The 18,235-nt window shown below is 40.9% G+C and overlaps 1 protein-coding gene across 4 annotated transcripts in view; it reads right to left on the reverse strand.

The window, feature by feature from the left end:
• Positions 1-12,450: 12,450 nt before the first annotated feature.
• The window catches only part of LOC115345577 (MLX interacting protein), a 51,816-nt gene continuing 46,031 nt past the window's right edge, over positions 12,451-18,235 (reverse strand). For 2 of the 4 annotated variants that reach the window (XM_030024599.2, XM_030024597.2), the window contains 2 exons: positions 16,600-16,729; positions 12,451-15,897 (listed from right to left, as the gene is read on the reverse strand). In XM_030024599.2, the coding sequence (XP_029880459.1) occupies positions 15,776-15,897; positions 16,600-16,729 (252 nt within the window). In that variant the 3' untranslated portion in view covers positions 12,451-15,775. The other 2 variants (XR_005933219.1, XM_030024598.2) reach the window with 2 other exon arrangements.

An 18,235-nucleotide genomic window follows, 5' to 3' on the forward strand; every position in this document is an offset into this window, starting at 1 on the left:
AAGCGGGGCCATGGACTGAGCCTAGGATGGCACCGAGCTCCCCAGGCTGGGAATAAATCCCTGGTTTTCTGGATCTCCCCCTGGGTTCTGGGGGCTGCTCCCCACCAGGGAAAGAGTGGGTGGCCTCGTACAGCACTTGCAGGGTGCAGCATCAGGACTGTCCCCTGGACAAGGATCTGTGGCATGGCATTTGCCATTTCACTTATCTACATCCTGAGTGTCACTCAGGTTTCAGGGAGGAAGCAGTCAGGTTCTCGGTTAGCTGTAAAAGTGCTGTTCACTGGTGTGGAGGGCACCGCCGCCGCAGCCGCAGCAGCGCGAGGCCATCGGAAAACATAGTTCACAGCTAAAAATACCGGCTCTTATACTTGGAAAAAGTAGATGAGCCTGAGGCACAAAAGCCATCTATCTTAGGTCAGATTCAGGTCTCCATGCTCTGAGGTTTATTTGCTTTTTCCAGCGATAGGTATTGAGGCAATGGCTACAAATTCCATTTTAGGGAGACTACAGAGCAGCCTGTGTCAGCAAAATTTCACCAGATGAATTGCAGATGCTCTGCAGCATCTGGCGGTTACATGGTGGAAAGCTGAACTTCCACTCGGGTTGGGTTTTACAGGACAGATGCTTATCTGTTACCCTATCAGCTCAGCAGCTTATCACAGCTGTGTACAGATAGGAAAGGATATGCAGAGCATGCACACGCCAAGAGATAGTGGCATGCCATGGAGTGGAATAACCAGGCAAGCTGCTATCCTCAGCTCAGTAGAAAATTAAGTCAAATCTTCTAAAATCTTTGAAAGAGCGTTACCGGTGGTTGAATCGTGTTTCGTGGAAAAGCCAAGCTGCAAGAATACTGCTTCTCTTATTTCTATCACTGTTACAGATAGTTGGGCCCCATTGCCATCAATGCTGCACAGAGAGATGTTACCTGCTCTAGGAGGAAGACTGGCTGCAATTCCTTGTCTGTCCTCCCTGGCTGTACCCATCTGGGGCAGCTGGAAGAGGACTGGCAGGGCCCGGTGCCCAATGGTCTCTTGTATGTGCAAGCTCACGTACCTTCCACACATCTTGCAATGCACTGTGGGGCACTAACCAACTGAATCTCTCTGCTTTTTTGGTGCTTGCAAACAAGCAACCTGCCAAGATCACCCTTCTACCTGAAAGGAGCCACCTGTATCCATCATTGTCTTTGTAGGGATGTTCCTAAAGGCCACCCTGCACAAAGAAACATCTCTCTCCCTCTCTCTCTCCATTTTAACCCCAAATAATAATAAAACCCTCAAATTAAAAAAAGTGTCTGCCAGAACTGTCCTTTTCTGGTTCTTCTCCAGCACTCTGCTGTACTGTCCGCTGCCTCATGCCATAGGCCATGATAACTCATTCTCTTTCTTTGCATTATTTAGCACCTGGGAACATGGGTTGTGCAAGAAGAAATGCATCCCTGTGGGATGGCTGCATCCCTCTGCTTGGCTGTCCAGAGCTCCCTTGCAGCACAGTGGCAGAACCACATTCAGTTTGTGAATCTCCATTATTGTGGCTTCAGGCAAACAATTGAGGCCTGAAGTTACAGGCTGGTGGGACCCCAGTGCAACATGGTACAGGGGAAACGTCCATTCCCATTTCAAGCCGTGGGAATCAGTTCAGCCAAGAGAACAGTCCTTGTACCAGTCCCAGGCGCTCCAGAGAAGCTCACGTGCACACCAAGCTTTTTATTTTCAGAGTCAGATTATTTCACATGGAAAACAGAACCGATTATTTTGACACCAAGATGTTCCTTAAAAGTTTTCTGGTGACTTGACACACATTCACCTTTGAATCTATGACTACCTTTCAGGTGTATCTTTTATCACAGAGGTGGGAAGTACAAGTGTGTATGTGTCACTTGGCATTTTCACAGAAGTATGTTTATAGGGGTTTTCTCTGCCCTCCTTTCTGTCCTAACCTATCAGTAGTTCTGCAGGTCCTCTTCTGATCACAGCCTCATACTTGTAAATCCTAGGAACAATTTTTCTCTGGTTTTGTGTGTATGGGAATTTCCTGCATTTAGTTACTGGAAACGGAAAATAGCCTCAGGGAAGTTAGAGAGACGGTCGACAGAGATGGGGAGGTGGGATCCTGGACATCCTCTGCTGGATTATGTGAGAGGGTCACACCTCGGGGACAAGGTCTTACAGACATCCAGCAAAAGGATTTATATGTTGACCTGGAGGCCTGGCCTGCCTTGCACATGAGCCCCTCATGGCTTTTTCACTCCCCGCATTAGCCCACTCTTACATTGACCCTGCAGGAGAAGGTTGCTGGCTTTGGGTACCAATAATGTGCTTGCGTGTTCCAACCATCTTTTTAAAAAAAACAAACAGAGTTTTATGTTCTAAATCCTACATTTTAGAGAGCCCAAGGATTTAGATGGGATGGCTAAGCCAAGTGTCCTGAGCTCCTAGTCAAACAGATGATACAGGACACCATCTGTGTCAGTGTGAAACTGCATCTAGATCACAATCAGTGAAGACGCATTTGAACTAAGTTTTGATGTAATCTTTCAAAAAAGAAAAAACCCCAAACTAGCACCCACAAAAAAAAAAAAAAACCATGGAGGAGCCACTGACGCAAAACTCCACAGTACTTAAATGCAGCTTGGCTGTCCAGACCTACAGCACTCCAGACAACAAGCAGCTTGAACACCAACGTTCAGCTAGCTTTCAGCCAAGTCAACTGCTCTCCAAGCCTGCCATGAAACGCCAAGCAGGTGGGTCTGACTTAATGTTGCTATGCATTGTAAGGTTGCATTGGTTGATGTTCATTGCTAGCTCAGCCACTTAATGTCTATATGCCTCAGAAATTTAGCATGCTGCACAATATCAGGAAGTTTTGCAAAAATGATGTAGAGGCTTGAGACTGATCATTGTATTTTTTTTCTTTCCCCTCTTCATTTGAAATCAGAGATCAACAGGTTTGCAATCTTCCTCTTCTGTTCACTGGTTCCTTTGGCCTCCTTGGCACCAACAGCCACCTCAGAAGAAAGCAAATCTACTACAGGACAGAGACAGAAGCATTTTACTACCAGAATAAAGCCCTTAGCATCAGTGATAGAAAAGCAAGCGACTACCTTGTTTAAAAACTACGTAAGTGTACTATCTTGCATTCGCTGTGTCTATGTCTGTGGAGAAATCTCTCAAATTATTATAAAAACACTAAAAAGACTATCAGAAAAGAAATATTTGGGTTAGGAATAGTCTCTTCTCTGTATTCCATACAAGAAGGAAAGCATTTACCTTGCATTACTGTAGGGCAGATTTGGAGCAATGTCTAGGACAGCTGGGGAAAGCTTGGGCAACTTTGCCTCAGCTAACTGCTAGCTCTGATCTTCCAGACTAAATGCATTGCTCCTTCTCAGTCTTCTGAGTCATGTTGGGCTTGAAACAGGCATCTTTTTGGAGGAAACTAGTCACATCACTGGTAACATGGATAGAATCGCCTTGCTTTTCAGTCTGATCCTAGTACTAGAGCAGTCAGGAGCACTTCTGTCAAAAAACCTGCTCACCCATCCTTTCCTTGGAGATGGTAAAATGTGCACTGAACCCAAGTGTCAACATTTCAGACAAATTTTGATTCTGGGGAACATGTTCCCAAGAGTACGTTGATAAATATCAACGTAAACATTTCCCCTGAATTCATTCTTGAAATCAAAACCATCTCTGCTGAAACAGATGAAAATATGCTCAGGCCAAAGCAAATCTCTTGCATGAGTAAATTTTACCCATATGGCAAAGATAAAACAGAAAAGACTTTAAAAAGCTGAAAAAAAAGCAAGCAGGGTATTAAGATAGAAAGTACTGCACAATCACAGCCACAGATAGTGTGCAATACCTATTTGATAAAAGGAGCGTAGGTGTTAATACAGCTATTGAACAATAACAAAAAAACCCCAAGCACACACAAACTGAAAGATAGGTGTGTATGCACCTAGACATTCAAGCGTGAAGCGACTACTAGGGAAGATGTAAATGAAAAAGATCGATAATTTCTCTCTCCTCTTCCTCCCCTACAGAATGTGTGTAGCTCTGTAACGCCCAAAACTGACAGCTGGCTAACTGCTGACTCCCAGGCCAAAGACATGGTGAAGAAAATGCCCGAATGCCCAGCTTTTGACGCAGACTGTTGCTTTTTCCACATTTTTTACAACATTTTGCAAAACCTGAGAAGCGATATGGAATTAATCTGTGGTAAGGTTTTAACTCAGTTTGTCGATGCAAATATCAATCAGCTAAATGCGACATTGAGTGAACGAGCTGGGCATTACACCTGCAAGAATGAGGACCTTCCACAGATGGATCGTAGCCAGGTCCAGAGGATGAAAATGGCAGAGAAGAAGACATACATCTGGTGGGTTTTACAGAGATACGAACAATTTATGCAAAATACAACAAAAATGTACTCCTCAGCAGAAATGTAATACATCAGGATGAAAAAATAACTTTAAGATACTAGACTCGGCTAAATGTGACCTATCAGTAGTTATGTGATCGGTTTGATGCCAGGAACAACATTGATAATGTACTTGCTATTCTACATATTATAACTATATGATCTAGTTTAATTTAATATTTAAAGGGTGAATGTCTTAAGTTATTGATTGTATTTATTATAAAATTATTTATACTGTTTTATTTGCAACAGCATATAAAAAGGATTGAGTAATGTAAGTCAGGGTGTTTTAATTAACCAATCATGACATACATAAGCAAACAGGAAAGCATGATTTCAGTAATTTTAATGTTATTTATATTTTTACCTTGCAATTATTTTTCAAAAGAAAAGTTGATTGTCAGTAGACTGTTTTTGTACCTCTCTCTGCTAGTGAATTGTATTTATTAATTTATATAATACATCTATTTTTATAAATTTATTTAAGCAATTATATAGTTTATATATATTTATTCAGATTTTTAACTTTTATATTTTAATACTGAAAGGGACAAATGATTTATTTGCTACTTAGTAGGTGAATGGTTTTACTCATTTTCTGTCATTATATTTGGATAGAACCTGGAATTTAATTAAAATGAGATTAAATAAAACTAATATTGCTGGATTCTCTTTTAACTGTGTAATCCTTTTTTTACAATATTTTTTGCACTGAAAACCTAGTGTTTTATTAAACAGCAAATTGAACTAGTTGTTTCTGGTCCTTATGTTAAAGGTACTAGAAACAGCACATATCCTCCTTTCCCATCCATTTTTATTCATAGACATGAAGCAGTTTTGTTTCTTAAGTTCCTAACTGTTTTCTCGTTTGGATCCACCATTAGGTAAATTGCTTTCTAATCAGCCCCCACTTCTGAAGGCTGAATTATTGCGGCTTCTGCAACATAGCTCCAGAGTCTGGTTTAGATTTACAAGTTTTCATGGCTCATGGCCAGCACTAGCTTTGCTGGAAACATGCTGGATTAGCTCAGACACAACCACCACACCAAAATGTGGCTGAGCTAATTACCGCTCCTGGAGCTGGTAGCAGAGCAAAGACACTCAAATGGTCTAGGAGCAATAGGACTTGTCATATACTTGTTTTTCCTTTATTTCATATCAAGTCCTGATTATCCCAAATAATAGGAAGGTTAATAATAATAATAATACAATTATTTTAGTCTAAATTACCATACAAAGTTCAAGCCAGTCTAAGCATGAGAATCAGTTCCAAAATAAACATTATTTCTCTATTAAAAAAATCAGTTCCAAAAATTAACTTTATCTATATAGAAAAAAAAATTGTCTTGAAACACCTACTTAAAACACAAGTAAAGGATTACTCCTCTTTCTGCTGCCATCCCCTGTGTTCATTGATGGTGGTCCACACCAGCACACAGCCCTGTGCAGGGTTGACTTTGCTCAAGAGTATTCAGATTAGTGCTCTGAATGCCCAGGGAACTGCAGCTGGATTGAGCTCCTCCATCCCAGTGGCACCAGTGCACCTTCTCTGCTCTGTGAAAAGCCCAAGAGGAGCTGGAACAAGGGATTTTGTTACCAGTTCATCTCCTCCATCCTCCTTTCAAATCCTCTCAATGCAAAATACATCAGTGCCCAACTCGCCCTTGTGTTGTGGTGGTTCTTCAAGATGGTGCCATTAGTCCCGACGCAGCTGTAGCTCCTTCCTCCTCCCATTGCTGGAGAACTGGCCCTGTTCTACCCACACTTCTCTAGGAAGAGTGGTTTCTTGACATCAGCGGAGTCACTGCCAGTCCCCAAAAAGCACCAGTCAGGGCTGGGGCAGGGCTTGTTCCTAGAAAGTATTCTAGTTTCTCCAAGAGGAACAGGGGGACCAAGCTCCTTGCTGGAGCCAGGGAAGAATTCCTCCCAATGGAATCAATTTCAGACACCACTATGGAGGTGTCACATACTGCTGACAGGCAGAATGATGGGGACAGATCTGAGACTTTTACTGTGGTTTCTGATGTTAACACAAGTAGCACAACTCTCTTTGTTAGTGCCGTATTGGCACACCCTGAATTCAAAGAATGTTTTAATAAACCATCTCTCTGACCTGTGTGAGCTTCGTGCAAGCATGGCGAGTCCAAAGGTGGGTATTTGCCCATGTCATCTGCATCATAAAGTCAACTGCCAGTCCTGGAATTCTCAGTGCTAACCCCTGTGGGGTAACACTGGTGGCTGGGGCACTCTCTCAAATTACTCTGCTTAGTTCCAGTTCTACCAATTTTTCCAGGGTCCAAAAGGTGCAGTTCCAACCTCATATCCTTAATTTTTAATAGAGAAAGAAGAGTGAATGGAAAAGGATCACTGACTGGGGATGTGCTTATCCCCAAGGCAGAAGCAACATCTGCTGACCTTATCAGGTAGGGTCAGCAAACCACTACAAGCAGAAAGACATTTACATCTGAGGGCTTAGACATCACCATTTCCAATGGTTGACACAAACCACTTAAACCTTGCTGAACCAGAGGATTATACAGGGCCACTCCCTGTGGTTTTCTCTGTCATGCACGTTTTCTTTCACATTCCGAATATGCAAATAGCTAAATGAAAGTGTTTGCCTTGGAAAGGGAAACAGATTTCCTCAGAAGTTCAAACAAGATGTTAAAGTGAGTCAGATGGTCTGTCCCAATTCACGTCATGGGAAGAGCAACCTGAAAAAGAGCATTGTTCTTCCCCATGGGGGCACAAAATTGTACTGCCAGCCCTGCAGACTCGAGTCTGAGCTCATGCACACAGGATGCACACTTGAAGTAGGGAGACACAGGCTTATGCAAAACTGTGGCAAGCCACTGTCCTCACATGTGCTTGAAAGACAGTAGTGCTTTGCCACAAGAGTTTGGGATGCAGCAAGGCAGGCTGGCTGATACCAGAACATCAAACTTCAAAGGGCTGAGGTCAGGAAGTGATGACCAGCACCTCACTGAATAGTCAGAATGAGAGTGCAAGACAGAAGCAGTGACTGCAGATAGTCTGATGCACAGTGACACACCTGTATCACTAAAGCACTTCTGACATCTGCATAATGCTCATTTCTGCAAGCTCCTATAGCAAACAGCCACTGATGTTGTGAGAGTTTATTTAGGTTCTGTAAGCAGCCTACGGATGTGTGGCTGCTCAGGTACTGTCCTTTTGTCTATCCTGATATGGTTGGTTCCCTTTCAACCTCAGCCACATGTAAAGGCTTCCTTAAAAAGCTCTTCCCACTTCTCTGAGAAGATGGGGCAGCTTCAGAAAAGGGAGTGATATTAAACAGGTGAGAGTCACATGTTGGATGACTGACCTTGGTCTGCACAGTAAAGAGAAGAGTTGAGAACCAACACTACCTCTAATGCAGAGGTGGTTGTATGGCTTCCTTTGTAAGAGATTCTCCAGACCTCTGCTGCTCACGCCGGAGGCAGGGCGCTCAAAAGCTCACCCTGAAGCCCAGAGATTCTCAAAAGATGACGTGAGCGTTCACAAAGAGAAAGGCTCAGACAAGTCACTCCCAAGAGGAGAAGGCTGCCAGCCCCAGACAGATCCGCAGACTTGTAGCTTTCCTGCCTGGTGCAGGATGGTCAGGGCTCAGATAAATCCTCCTCAGCCCTGGAGGGCTGAAAGTTGGGTGATACGCCTGCACCACACAGTGCATCTCTGCTGTGATAATGAGGTGGTCACCAGCAAAGCTTTCTTGATAAGCAGTTCCCCACTTATCCTGATTGAAAATGTAGCTGTTGGCTTTCAAGGCCTATGAGGAATTTACAGCTGAGATGGAGGAGTCACAGATGGGCTTTGTAAGAAGGGTCACAAAAGGGCAGGCAGCAGCAGGACTTAGGGATGTGATGAGTCTAGTCTTTGTGGGTTTGTTTCCATTTTGTGATGGAAAGGTGTTGGGGTTTTGTGATACACACACCTTGTTCCGAGATAGGAACATGTTATACATCTCTCTGGATGACAACAAGGACTCTTCTGTGTTTGCACACAGGGAACTTCCCTAACACCCAACTATTCATTGTCTGCCCACCTCCTGGTGATGAGGACGCTCAGAAGGAGAAAGTCCTCAGTGGTGAGAATAGGCATAGAACTCCTAAGGGTAAATACGGGTTAAAAAATAAAATAATAAAAATCTAGTGAGCATTGCTTACCGTTCTTTTACATATAAAGAGAGCTCTGAGCTGTTTGCCCATTTAAGTACCAATTCCCTTACAACAGTGATTTCATTTGGTGTAATTTCCATAGAGAAATGTAGGTCCACTTCTTAGCACTGTTCACGGTTTAGCAGAATCAGCCACAAAAATAAGCCATTTCAATAACTGTCCTTTGGCGTATCAGCTACAGTTATACCAGCCTCACTGAAATCGCCACAAAATCAGTAGTAAAGAAACAGTGCTCTCCAGCCACAGCTTCCTCCCAGAGAAGTTTGATAGCATCACTGCAGTAATATTTGCATTTGTATGCTTGGTTAAGAGTGAAGTCAGGCTGAAGTGTTGGTTTATCGCTGTTTAAATAGCAGTGAAGAATCACTGCCTTCTACCAAAATGCTTTATGTGAGATTAAGCTAGAGATATTAAAAAAATTAAATGCAAACACAAATGCCATACCTTCTCCTGGAACCACAGGCCTGACTCATCAAAAGTTCTCATAAGCTATATTAAGTCAAAGCCACCAATCACAAGGATGAGATTAACCAGCATCAACTCTTGTGCAATGATTTTAAAATAAAATCCCTCTTTTCACTCATCTATTACCTTTCACTTCAACTAGAGCCTCAGTCACCCAGTGCTGCTTCCACTAGGCAAGAAAATCCAATATAGCAATGAGGTGACAACTGAAGCACAGAGAGCTGAAGTGTCCTACCAGGGAAAAACAAAAATCAGTCATTAAAGGCAAAGATGAAATGCTGTTTGTTTCATTTTTTAAATGGACTTAAGCAGCTCAATGCCTAACGCTGACATCAATTCCATGGGAATACCGTGTTATCCAATCTCAGTGCTGGTCTGTGCCATCCACTGTCCAAGCAGAATGTCAGCCAAGAGCCCCAAATCCAAGCCTGCAAGAAAATAAGATCAGAAGGGCTCAAGGCATTGGTGCAGTCCCTACAGCCTTAAGAGTTGTACCTTCCTTGGAGAAGTACCAGGACTACCTTTGAATTACCAGCCTTTTAGAACTAGGTGCAGAAATAAATAGATGTTTACCTGCTTAGTTTTGTCAAAAGAGCTTGCTCTCACTGTTGTACTTAATATAATTAACAACAATAAGGGCCTGATCACTGTAGGAACACATCAGAACGTCAATACGTTTGTAAAATTGTTATGCAAAATGTGGAAGAGCAGGCTCACCGGTTATTTAGGGTGAAGAAATACGTACAGTCTGAAGACACCTGGACATGTGGAGATTATACTTTAATCCACCTGTTCATTTCCAGTCTCTAAGCTGCTTCAGAGAAGGGGAGCAGAATTGACTACAGAGGGTAATTTTCAATTTTTGCTAATCTGGCTAACGTTTAGCCTGTGAGACAGGCAACAACCCAGCACAGAGCAAATACAGCCTGGTGGCCAATGCATGAGAAAAAGAAATCACTTGTAAGCTCCACATAAGCTCAGAGTGAGCTGATTCTTTCAGACAAGAAGGGCCCAAGGGACACCAAGTTTCTTAAAAGGGAATCCAAGCTTCAAAAGATCAACAGAGAATATAAGCCTTGCAATGGGAAAGCCAAACACACAGATCCCAAAGGGCTATCTTCAGCATTGCCAATAGGGAAATGAGCCCTTATTGCCTTTCAGAGTTGCAAAAAGGATGGCAAGTGCTGGTCCTAGTCCAGGAACAATTCTACTTACATTTCCCCATATCAAGTTAGAAAATAAAGGCATTACAGCCAGTTTCTTCCAAAAAATAACCTTTATTGTTTTGGTTGTAAATATAAAAAATGCATTGCACAATTTAACAGACCTACTGAAAAGTGCTACATATCAACAGCACAACAGAAGTTGTGTCATGCAACAGAACAGGAAACCTAGGCAAAGCAAGAGCACAACCTGAAGTCCTCATACCTCCAAGCTTTTTTTTTTTGCCTTTTTTTAACAAGAATGAACTCCATTCACTTTAAACACATTTAAATACAAGATTAGAAGAAGAAAAAGAGCAATTTATTCATTGTATTGTTAATTAAAAGGCTTGCTCCTAACATTGATATCTTTTGATTCAAAACCTTATTCATGTTGGAAAAGTTCAGACATAAAAGCAGTTCAGATAATGGCTAGAAAGTCATTCTATTATATACCTAAAATGTGTTTCTTTGTAACTGAACCAAGTTTTACGGATCAATCTACAACTCCGTACTATCACTTTTGCTCTAACACAGTAAATGAGCATGAAATCCAACTAAGAATGAAACAAAAGGAAACTTGAGGCCTTAACTGATGTTGTGGGAACAATATTGGGGCCCTATAAAAGAAAAAAAACCCCAAACAAATGATCTCCTCTGAAACTCAAGTGTATAAATTGAGGAGGAGTAACAGGAAAACTCCTGTTTTCTCGCTTAATCAAAAAACCTCGTAAAAGTCATCAACAGTTGTCCATAGTCCTCTGAGATTGGTATGACTGAATCCCTAAAGCACCTAAACCAGGTATCATCAGCCTTTGGATTTTGGGTGTTTTTCCATGCAGTAAAGGTGGAAAGGAACCAGAAAAGAAAGAAAAAGGTCAAAATAGTTAACAACCCATTCTATTTTCAGCAGTATCTTCTAGTTGGTAACATCAAGGCCAGAATTATCCACTCCAGAAACACAGAAAGTGAAATAGCTTTCAAATAATTTGTATTACAAAAGCATTATCTTACTCAATGTTTTTGCAGTGAGCTTCCCTCTACTGCTCTTTAAACTGCTTTTCAGGAGTTCTGGGCTTTAAAAGCAAACAAAACAAAATTTACCTGCCCCTGTCACCTCTACCACACATGCATACACACACACACACACACACACACACACACACACACACTCTCTCTCTCTCTCTCAAGGGAATGTAAAAAAAACCTGAAGACACAAAGTAAAGGGACGCTATTTTTCAATGCAATTTGACAGCCCTTCGTCTTTTCAAGCCATTCCAGACTTAGAGATTTAAGCATTTGCATATTTACTGGGTTTCTGTCAAAGTTCTAGTATGACAGTACATACACGTGTGCGTATGTGCTTGTGTACATGGGAGTGGAGGACGGTGAAGTCAGCAGGAAAGACGCAATTTTTTCCACACATACACAAATTTTTTCACAACCTCAGTTTCAAAGGGACACAGTAATGCCACACAGATAAAATCCTCTTAAAACCCAGGGAAGCCCCACTTTGTCAATTCACTGAATTTTCCACATTGCACTGTATGAGAAGGAAGAATGTATGACTTAAGATAAATCAAATGCATACAGGATGCCAAGATCTAAGGCACAGATGGAAACATTCTAGTAAGTCTCCCTTCAAGGAAGGCTTCCCAAGGGGTCTAGAAAAGCATGGAAGAACATGCCCATCAGGTCAAATGGTATTAAGAATCCTTTGGTTTTGTGCAGAGATCAGACTGTCAAGATGAAGCATGCACTTGTCTCTGTTCCTACTACTCATTAACTCCTTCAATTCTAGTTTGCTCCTGGACTTTTGTCACTTATTCCTCCTGCTAACAGGGAGCATCATACAAGCCTAATAACTATAGCAGATAACACGCAAGTTCTCCAAAACTTGTGTTTGGGGTGGGGGCCAACATACTGATTAATAGAATTCAAGGTCACAAGGAGCCACTAGACAATCTCAGTTTGACTTTCAATCTCAGTCCATAAACATTTTATCTAGCCATTCCCTTATTGAGTGAAATATGTTGGATTTGACTGAATATGACTTGTATTCAGTTATATGGGGATTGTTTAAAAAGTTTAGCACCAATTCACTGAAGACAGGTGTGCATCATCTGTATTTCTGTGTAGAGTATAGGCACTGTGTGTTTTGCTTGCTCAAGTATACTTTGGTGACACTGAGGAAATTAGACCACTTAAATTAGGGGAGAAAGTGTTACCAAATTTTTTTTTTTTTTTGAAGAAATACAGTATTTAGACTCCTCAATGGGTAAGAAAGACAAGACTAAGGAGTTCAAATATAAACCAAAGTGGAAAACTATGCAGGAATTAATACATACGTGGTCAATCTCTTTTCATACCAATCCTCAGTACTTCCACTGTGCAGATGTGAGACATAATACAGCTTTTTTCCTCCTGCGTTTCCAAATGAAGTGAAATCACACCCCTCACAAGGTTGACTGATAAGAGAAAAGAATTCTGATTTGCAATAATAGGGTGAGAAAAATACACTGAATCACTGCTTCAAAGAGCAGCCACATCGTTTCTGGTAATTGCACTACGTGGAAAGTTTCTTTTAACTTTTCATTCCCTCCCTCCTACACTCTTGCCTAAGTAAGCTCTTTGATTTAATTTTTTTTCTCTTTACTATGTTAAGATTTGCAGTCTTTTAATAGTGCCATGAGCTTGTTTCTCCACCACAAATTATTAAAATAAGCACTTTCCCTCCAACTGTAAACAGCTCATGGTGCAATGAGCAGGATGATTTTTCCATCCACATCCAGATAAAAACTGCTAATGGACAAAATTTTTAGCAGTTCAGTCACATTACCCCTTCCTATTCCTGGATTGGAAGCTGAAAGGGACCTTACATTCAGTGAGATCTGAGATGTTAGGATTTAAGCTTAGAAGTCATCAGAATTCCCTGGGCTCTGAAGTATGCCTGTAGTACACTTTGCTTGTTGAGACAAAACTCTAATGTCATTGATACTAGTAATGGTAAAAATCAAGCACAATCACTGCCTGACAAGCAGGAGACCACACTGCAGGGGAGGCATTACAGAATCTGTTCATCTGAAAAGTACAGCAAAAACACAAGTGGGTCTGTTCTTGGACAATTTGCCTACTGATTTCTTTCTAGAAAACCGGATACGTATTTTTAACATGCAAATACGCATGTAGATATCTATGCATCTCAATGAGATAGCCCAGTAAAGAAAGAACTTGAGGGACGCTCCCCAGCTAATCACAGTGTTAAATGACTTCACTGGAATCAAGTTCACAATCAATGATAAAAATGGGAGGATTTAAAGCACTAATTTAAAAAAGAATTTACACTTAGTCAACACTTTTTATCCAGATACATCCCAAAGAATACTGCTTAATTGATTACAACATTATGTATGAAAGACCTAGATACAGGTCCCCCCAGAAAACCTACTCACTATTTAATTACTATGACAACCTTTATACACTATTTCAACAATCGATTCTTTAGCTGAGGCCTGGATTTTTGTTGGTTCTGTCACAGGGACACAGGTTTTTACATGTACCACAAACTTCAAATGATACGTCAGATCTATCTACTGTAAAAAAAAAAAAAAAAAAAAAAAAAAAAAAGACCATCTCCTCATTTGTCTGCGCAGCTACAGAAAGACATGTTGGTACTTAGATCATGCCATTTTGTCTTCCTCTTAGGTTCCTTTCCCCCCCAGCAGTCCCCTTCAGCCCCCAACTCCTCAACTCACAGTACCTCTGCTCAGGAAGAGGGCCCTGGGGTTAACGTTTCATGCTTTCTTTTTGCTACAGTCCTGCTCCAACATAAGTGAACTCTGCAATGAAAGCCATTAGCTGCAAAATCTCAGGACAAAGAAGAAAGAAAAATACTCCCTGTGCTTAGTCCCACTCCCCAAGCCTATTGTTTCTTTTTAAACTTAGGCCCACCAAGTGGAGAAGACTGGGGACAACACTGATAAAAACTACATCTGCCGAAGGAGAACCTACTGACCCCATTTCAGCATGTGCAATGCCCAAATGTTTTAGCTGCTCCTCTTTTTAGCACTGTGATAGCCTGCTAATCACCTCCAGGCAGCCTGCCTTTGAAATTGGAGGAAAACTACTCAGGGGAGGTACCAGAGAAACATTACCCACAGTTTGCATAGCTCTTAAGAATCAGAATCAAGTAAGGAGTGGAATTACAAGGGTCATAAAATAATTCCAGACTGTGAACAACCAGCTGGAATGAATATCCCAGTGCTGTCTCAGGATGGACAGACTATTACTGCTGTAACCAGACTAAGTTTATCTGCAGCAGAGCACAGTACTTGCTAAGACTGTCACAGAAAAATGTTATGCAGTATTTGGGGTTTTAAACATATTTTTATATGTTTTATAATTAATGTTGAACATAACCTTCCCATACTGACCAAATTTAGCTGTCCTTCACGTTTTTCAGATAGAAGGCAAAAAGAACAAGCAAAAAAGATGAAGAAGCAAAGAACTGACTACAAATCCACATGATTTGATACAGTTTCTGAGATAAAAAAGCCAATTTCTTAACATTACAAACTCAATTCTTGTCTCTGAAGCATTACTACATTTATCTATGGATGTGTTTTATATGCACATATTTTATGAGGAAGGCAGCTGAACTCTGCAGAGTGCAAGAAAACAGTTCGCAGATTAAATGGGTATGAAATTAATGTACCTATCCTAACTGCAGAGTCTATGCAATCTAAAACTGCTTTCTTGCACTTACTGCACAGCCTGCTACTCACTTGCAATGGCTGTATCAGGAAAAATAATAAAAATCAGCTACTTTATTTGCTAGAAAATAAAGCATGTCTTGAAACTGATCACATGCAATGATACACTCATTAAAATAAAAATACACAAAACACAGCCTGAGATTTTAACTCTAGTATTTTTGCCACAAGTTGACATCATTGACGGATTTTTCTTCTCCTTTGGTTTTTAATATGATCCTGTTTAACAATTTTCACTATTCAAGTAAAACAAATGGAACTGAATATCAGAAAACAAAATAAAAAGCACATTTTGTTTCATGAAATTGAAAGTATATTTCCCCTTGAAGAGAACATCCCTTGGTGTACAAGATTTACACTTCAGAGAACTTAGTACTTGAAGCTGTTTCATAGAAATATGTTTGTTGCATATAGATGCATGCTGCATTGATGGAGATATATTGCTGCCTGCAGGACTCAAACCTGCTAAATTTACCTGAGCTTGGTGTTTTCTCACTTAACGGAGTACAGCACAGCACTGAAGAGGAATCAAAACGTTATGACAACGTTGCATCATACTTCCACATATTCTGAAGGCAGAGCCAGATGCCCTGAACAATGTCTCAGGTGATGGAGAGAATTCTTTCTAAAGTGCACCAACTGAAAGGAGACTCGCCAGGCTACCAGACTGGCAGGTTCTCCACACCTTGTATAAGCAACTCATTGTCTTTGGTTGTTAGGTTTCACCAACTGTTTTGTTCATCTTGATAACTGCCTCAGCGGCTTGCTCTGGCAGACACGATGGATCTGACAGAATTGAGGTGGTTGTACTTAGATGCCGGAGGGTGTTCAGCACCACTACAAAAAAAAGTCAGAAAAGTATCAAGAAAAGCCATTAGTCTGACTGCAAACAGATCCATGCAGGATAGTGTGCAGGTACTGCAAGACTGTTACGCCTGACAGAATTATGGAAATACTTCTGAAAAACATGCACTCCTCCACACACAGCGAGAGCAATAAACAGAGATGTGCAAGAACTGTGCCCAGGGAACAAGGAAAGGAGATCTAGGACTTTTTTAAAAAAACAACACCTATTTCTTCTACAAAAGAGAGTATCACTTGGCAATTATAACTGCAAATATAAATACCTGCTGAATTGCAAGGGGGAAGGGATCAAGCAATCATGCCCAAACGGAAAGTCATTCCAAAACGGAATACAAATCTCAGAAGTCTTCCTTCATAATGAGATATATATCACACTGCCAAACTTACTCCAACTAGAGCAGAGTATTTGAAATTTAAATGCAGCTTGAGACCTTTTAAATTCTGGTATGTATATACAGCAATTTAGGGTTTTTTTCTGTTCAGTGTTAAGCATACAACCAAGTGTCTTCACAGTCAAAAGGGTTCTTATTTTTCTACTGAGATAATAAAAAGGAACTGGAAGTCATACTTTGCATCATGTGCTTTCTTTGTCATCTTCTGACTTTCAAGAAATGGTATTATATATGGACTCACTTTCTATGATCTGGAATAACTGCTGGATAGAACTTCACTTACTTGGCCTCAGAACAGGAAGAGAACAGTGCTGATCCAACCAGGCCATTGCAGTTTGATTCAGATCCTTAAAGCTTGTTGTGGAAACCATCCTATTGAAGGACTCAAACAATGGCTTAATAATAATGCTGAACTGCAATCATGAAATGTTAAGGGAGACAACACAGGAGGAGTTCAAAACATTCTATGGGAAAGGCTACTACAGCTCAGTCTGCAGAGAAAACAATAGACTTCTAAATGGACTTCAACTACTAGAGGGATTGCAACATTTCAAAAAATATTTTTTGAAATCTGTAACACTAAGACAAAGGAAAAAATTGAACCTCAGTCCCTAGTGATACTCATTATTTTTTGCAAAATTCCTGTACACTCACTTGATCTACAAACCAGCTGCATGCTGTGGCACTGCAAGCACATGAGTATCTGAAACTTCTACATACATGTAAAGCATTCAATTTCTTCATCGCCACCTTTTTCATATAATGGTGATGCTTTCATAGCAAAAGGATATAGAAGCTTTAGGGTAACCACATCACTTACCACCACAGCATGCTACAGATGCATCCAAGGTGGGGTACCTGGATGAGTCTTGCCCGGCAATAGTGAGTCCAGCACAGGCCAACAGTGCAAGTATTCAGCCAATTTCTCAGGCAGATTTTTCAGCAAACACTCAAGTTCTCTGCTACTGCAGCTAAACAAAGACCTCAAAGTACGTAAGTATATTTTCAGAGATGCTCAATGGCAGGGCAAGGATTCCCTCACCAATGACCAGACTTGCTGATCTGCATCTATGTGGACCAGAACAGTAGCAAGCTGCAGAGTATCTGGCTTTTCTTCTGGCTCTCTATCATCACAGCTTGGAAGGATAGACCTGGCATTGGCAATAACCTTCCTGGCAGAAAAGGAGCAGACAAAATCCTTAGCCTGTAGTGTATTAAAACATACAGAGCACCACCACAAGCCTCAGTTGGCCCCAGCTCCCAGGCTTTCAGATGACATTTCCTGGACTGATCACCATATTTGAACTCAAAACAGCTTGTTATAACATCACCACGATAATTCACCAAGTAGATTCCAGCTTACAGGTACATTTATTTCAGAAGCTGGTTGGACAATAAACTCACCTGAAGGCTCAGAATCTGTGGTTTTACCATGTTACTCCAGATGGGATTTTCTGACTACAGTCAGCAGCATGTGAGAACATGGCCCAAATCAACCTCAGCATAGTCATGTGCCCCCATCTTTCTCACTGTGGCTGACAATCAAGATAAATCTAACAATTGCCTGGAATACTTGAGGGGATTTGCATGCCCTTACAGACTTTTACAGAGTGACTGGAAGAACAGCATGGGTATTATTCTATTGATATTCTAATATTCAAGAGTATTCTATTCTTGGGTTATCTCTAGTAGCTCAAGACCAGATTACTCATTTCCCTCCTATATGCCACAGAAACTATGGTATTTTCATATTTGTAATGAACTGCCCTTCTCTCTCTTACAGTCATTTCATAAGGAGGAGATTTATTATTATTATTATTATTATTATTATTATTATTATTATTATCATCACTCACCCCTGGACCTTGTCAGCTTTTACTGCAAGACATTCTGAAATATGTCAGCATGCGTTAAGGATT

The sequence above is a fragment of the Aquila chrysaetos genome, chromosome 9, assembly GCF_900496995.4.
Source record: "Aquila chrysaetos chrysaetos chromosome 9, bAquChr1.4, whole genome shotgun sequence".
NCBI lineage: Eukaryota > Metazoa > Chordata > Aves > Accipitriformes > Accipitridae > Aquila > Aquila chrysaetos.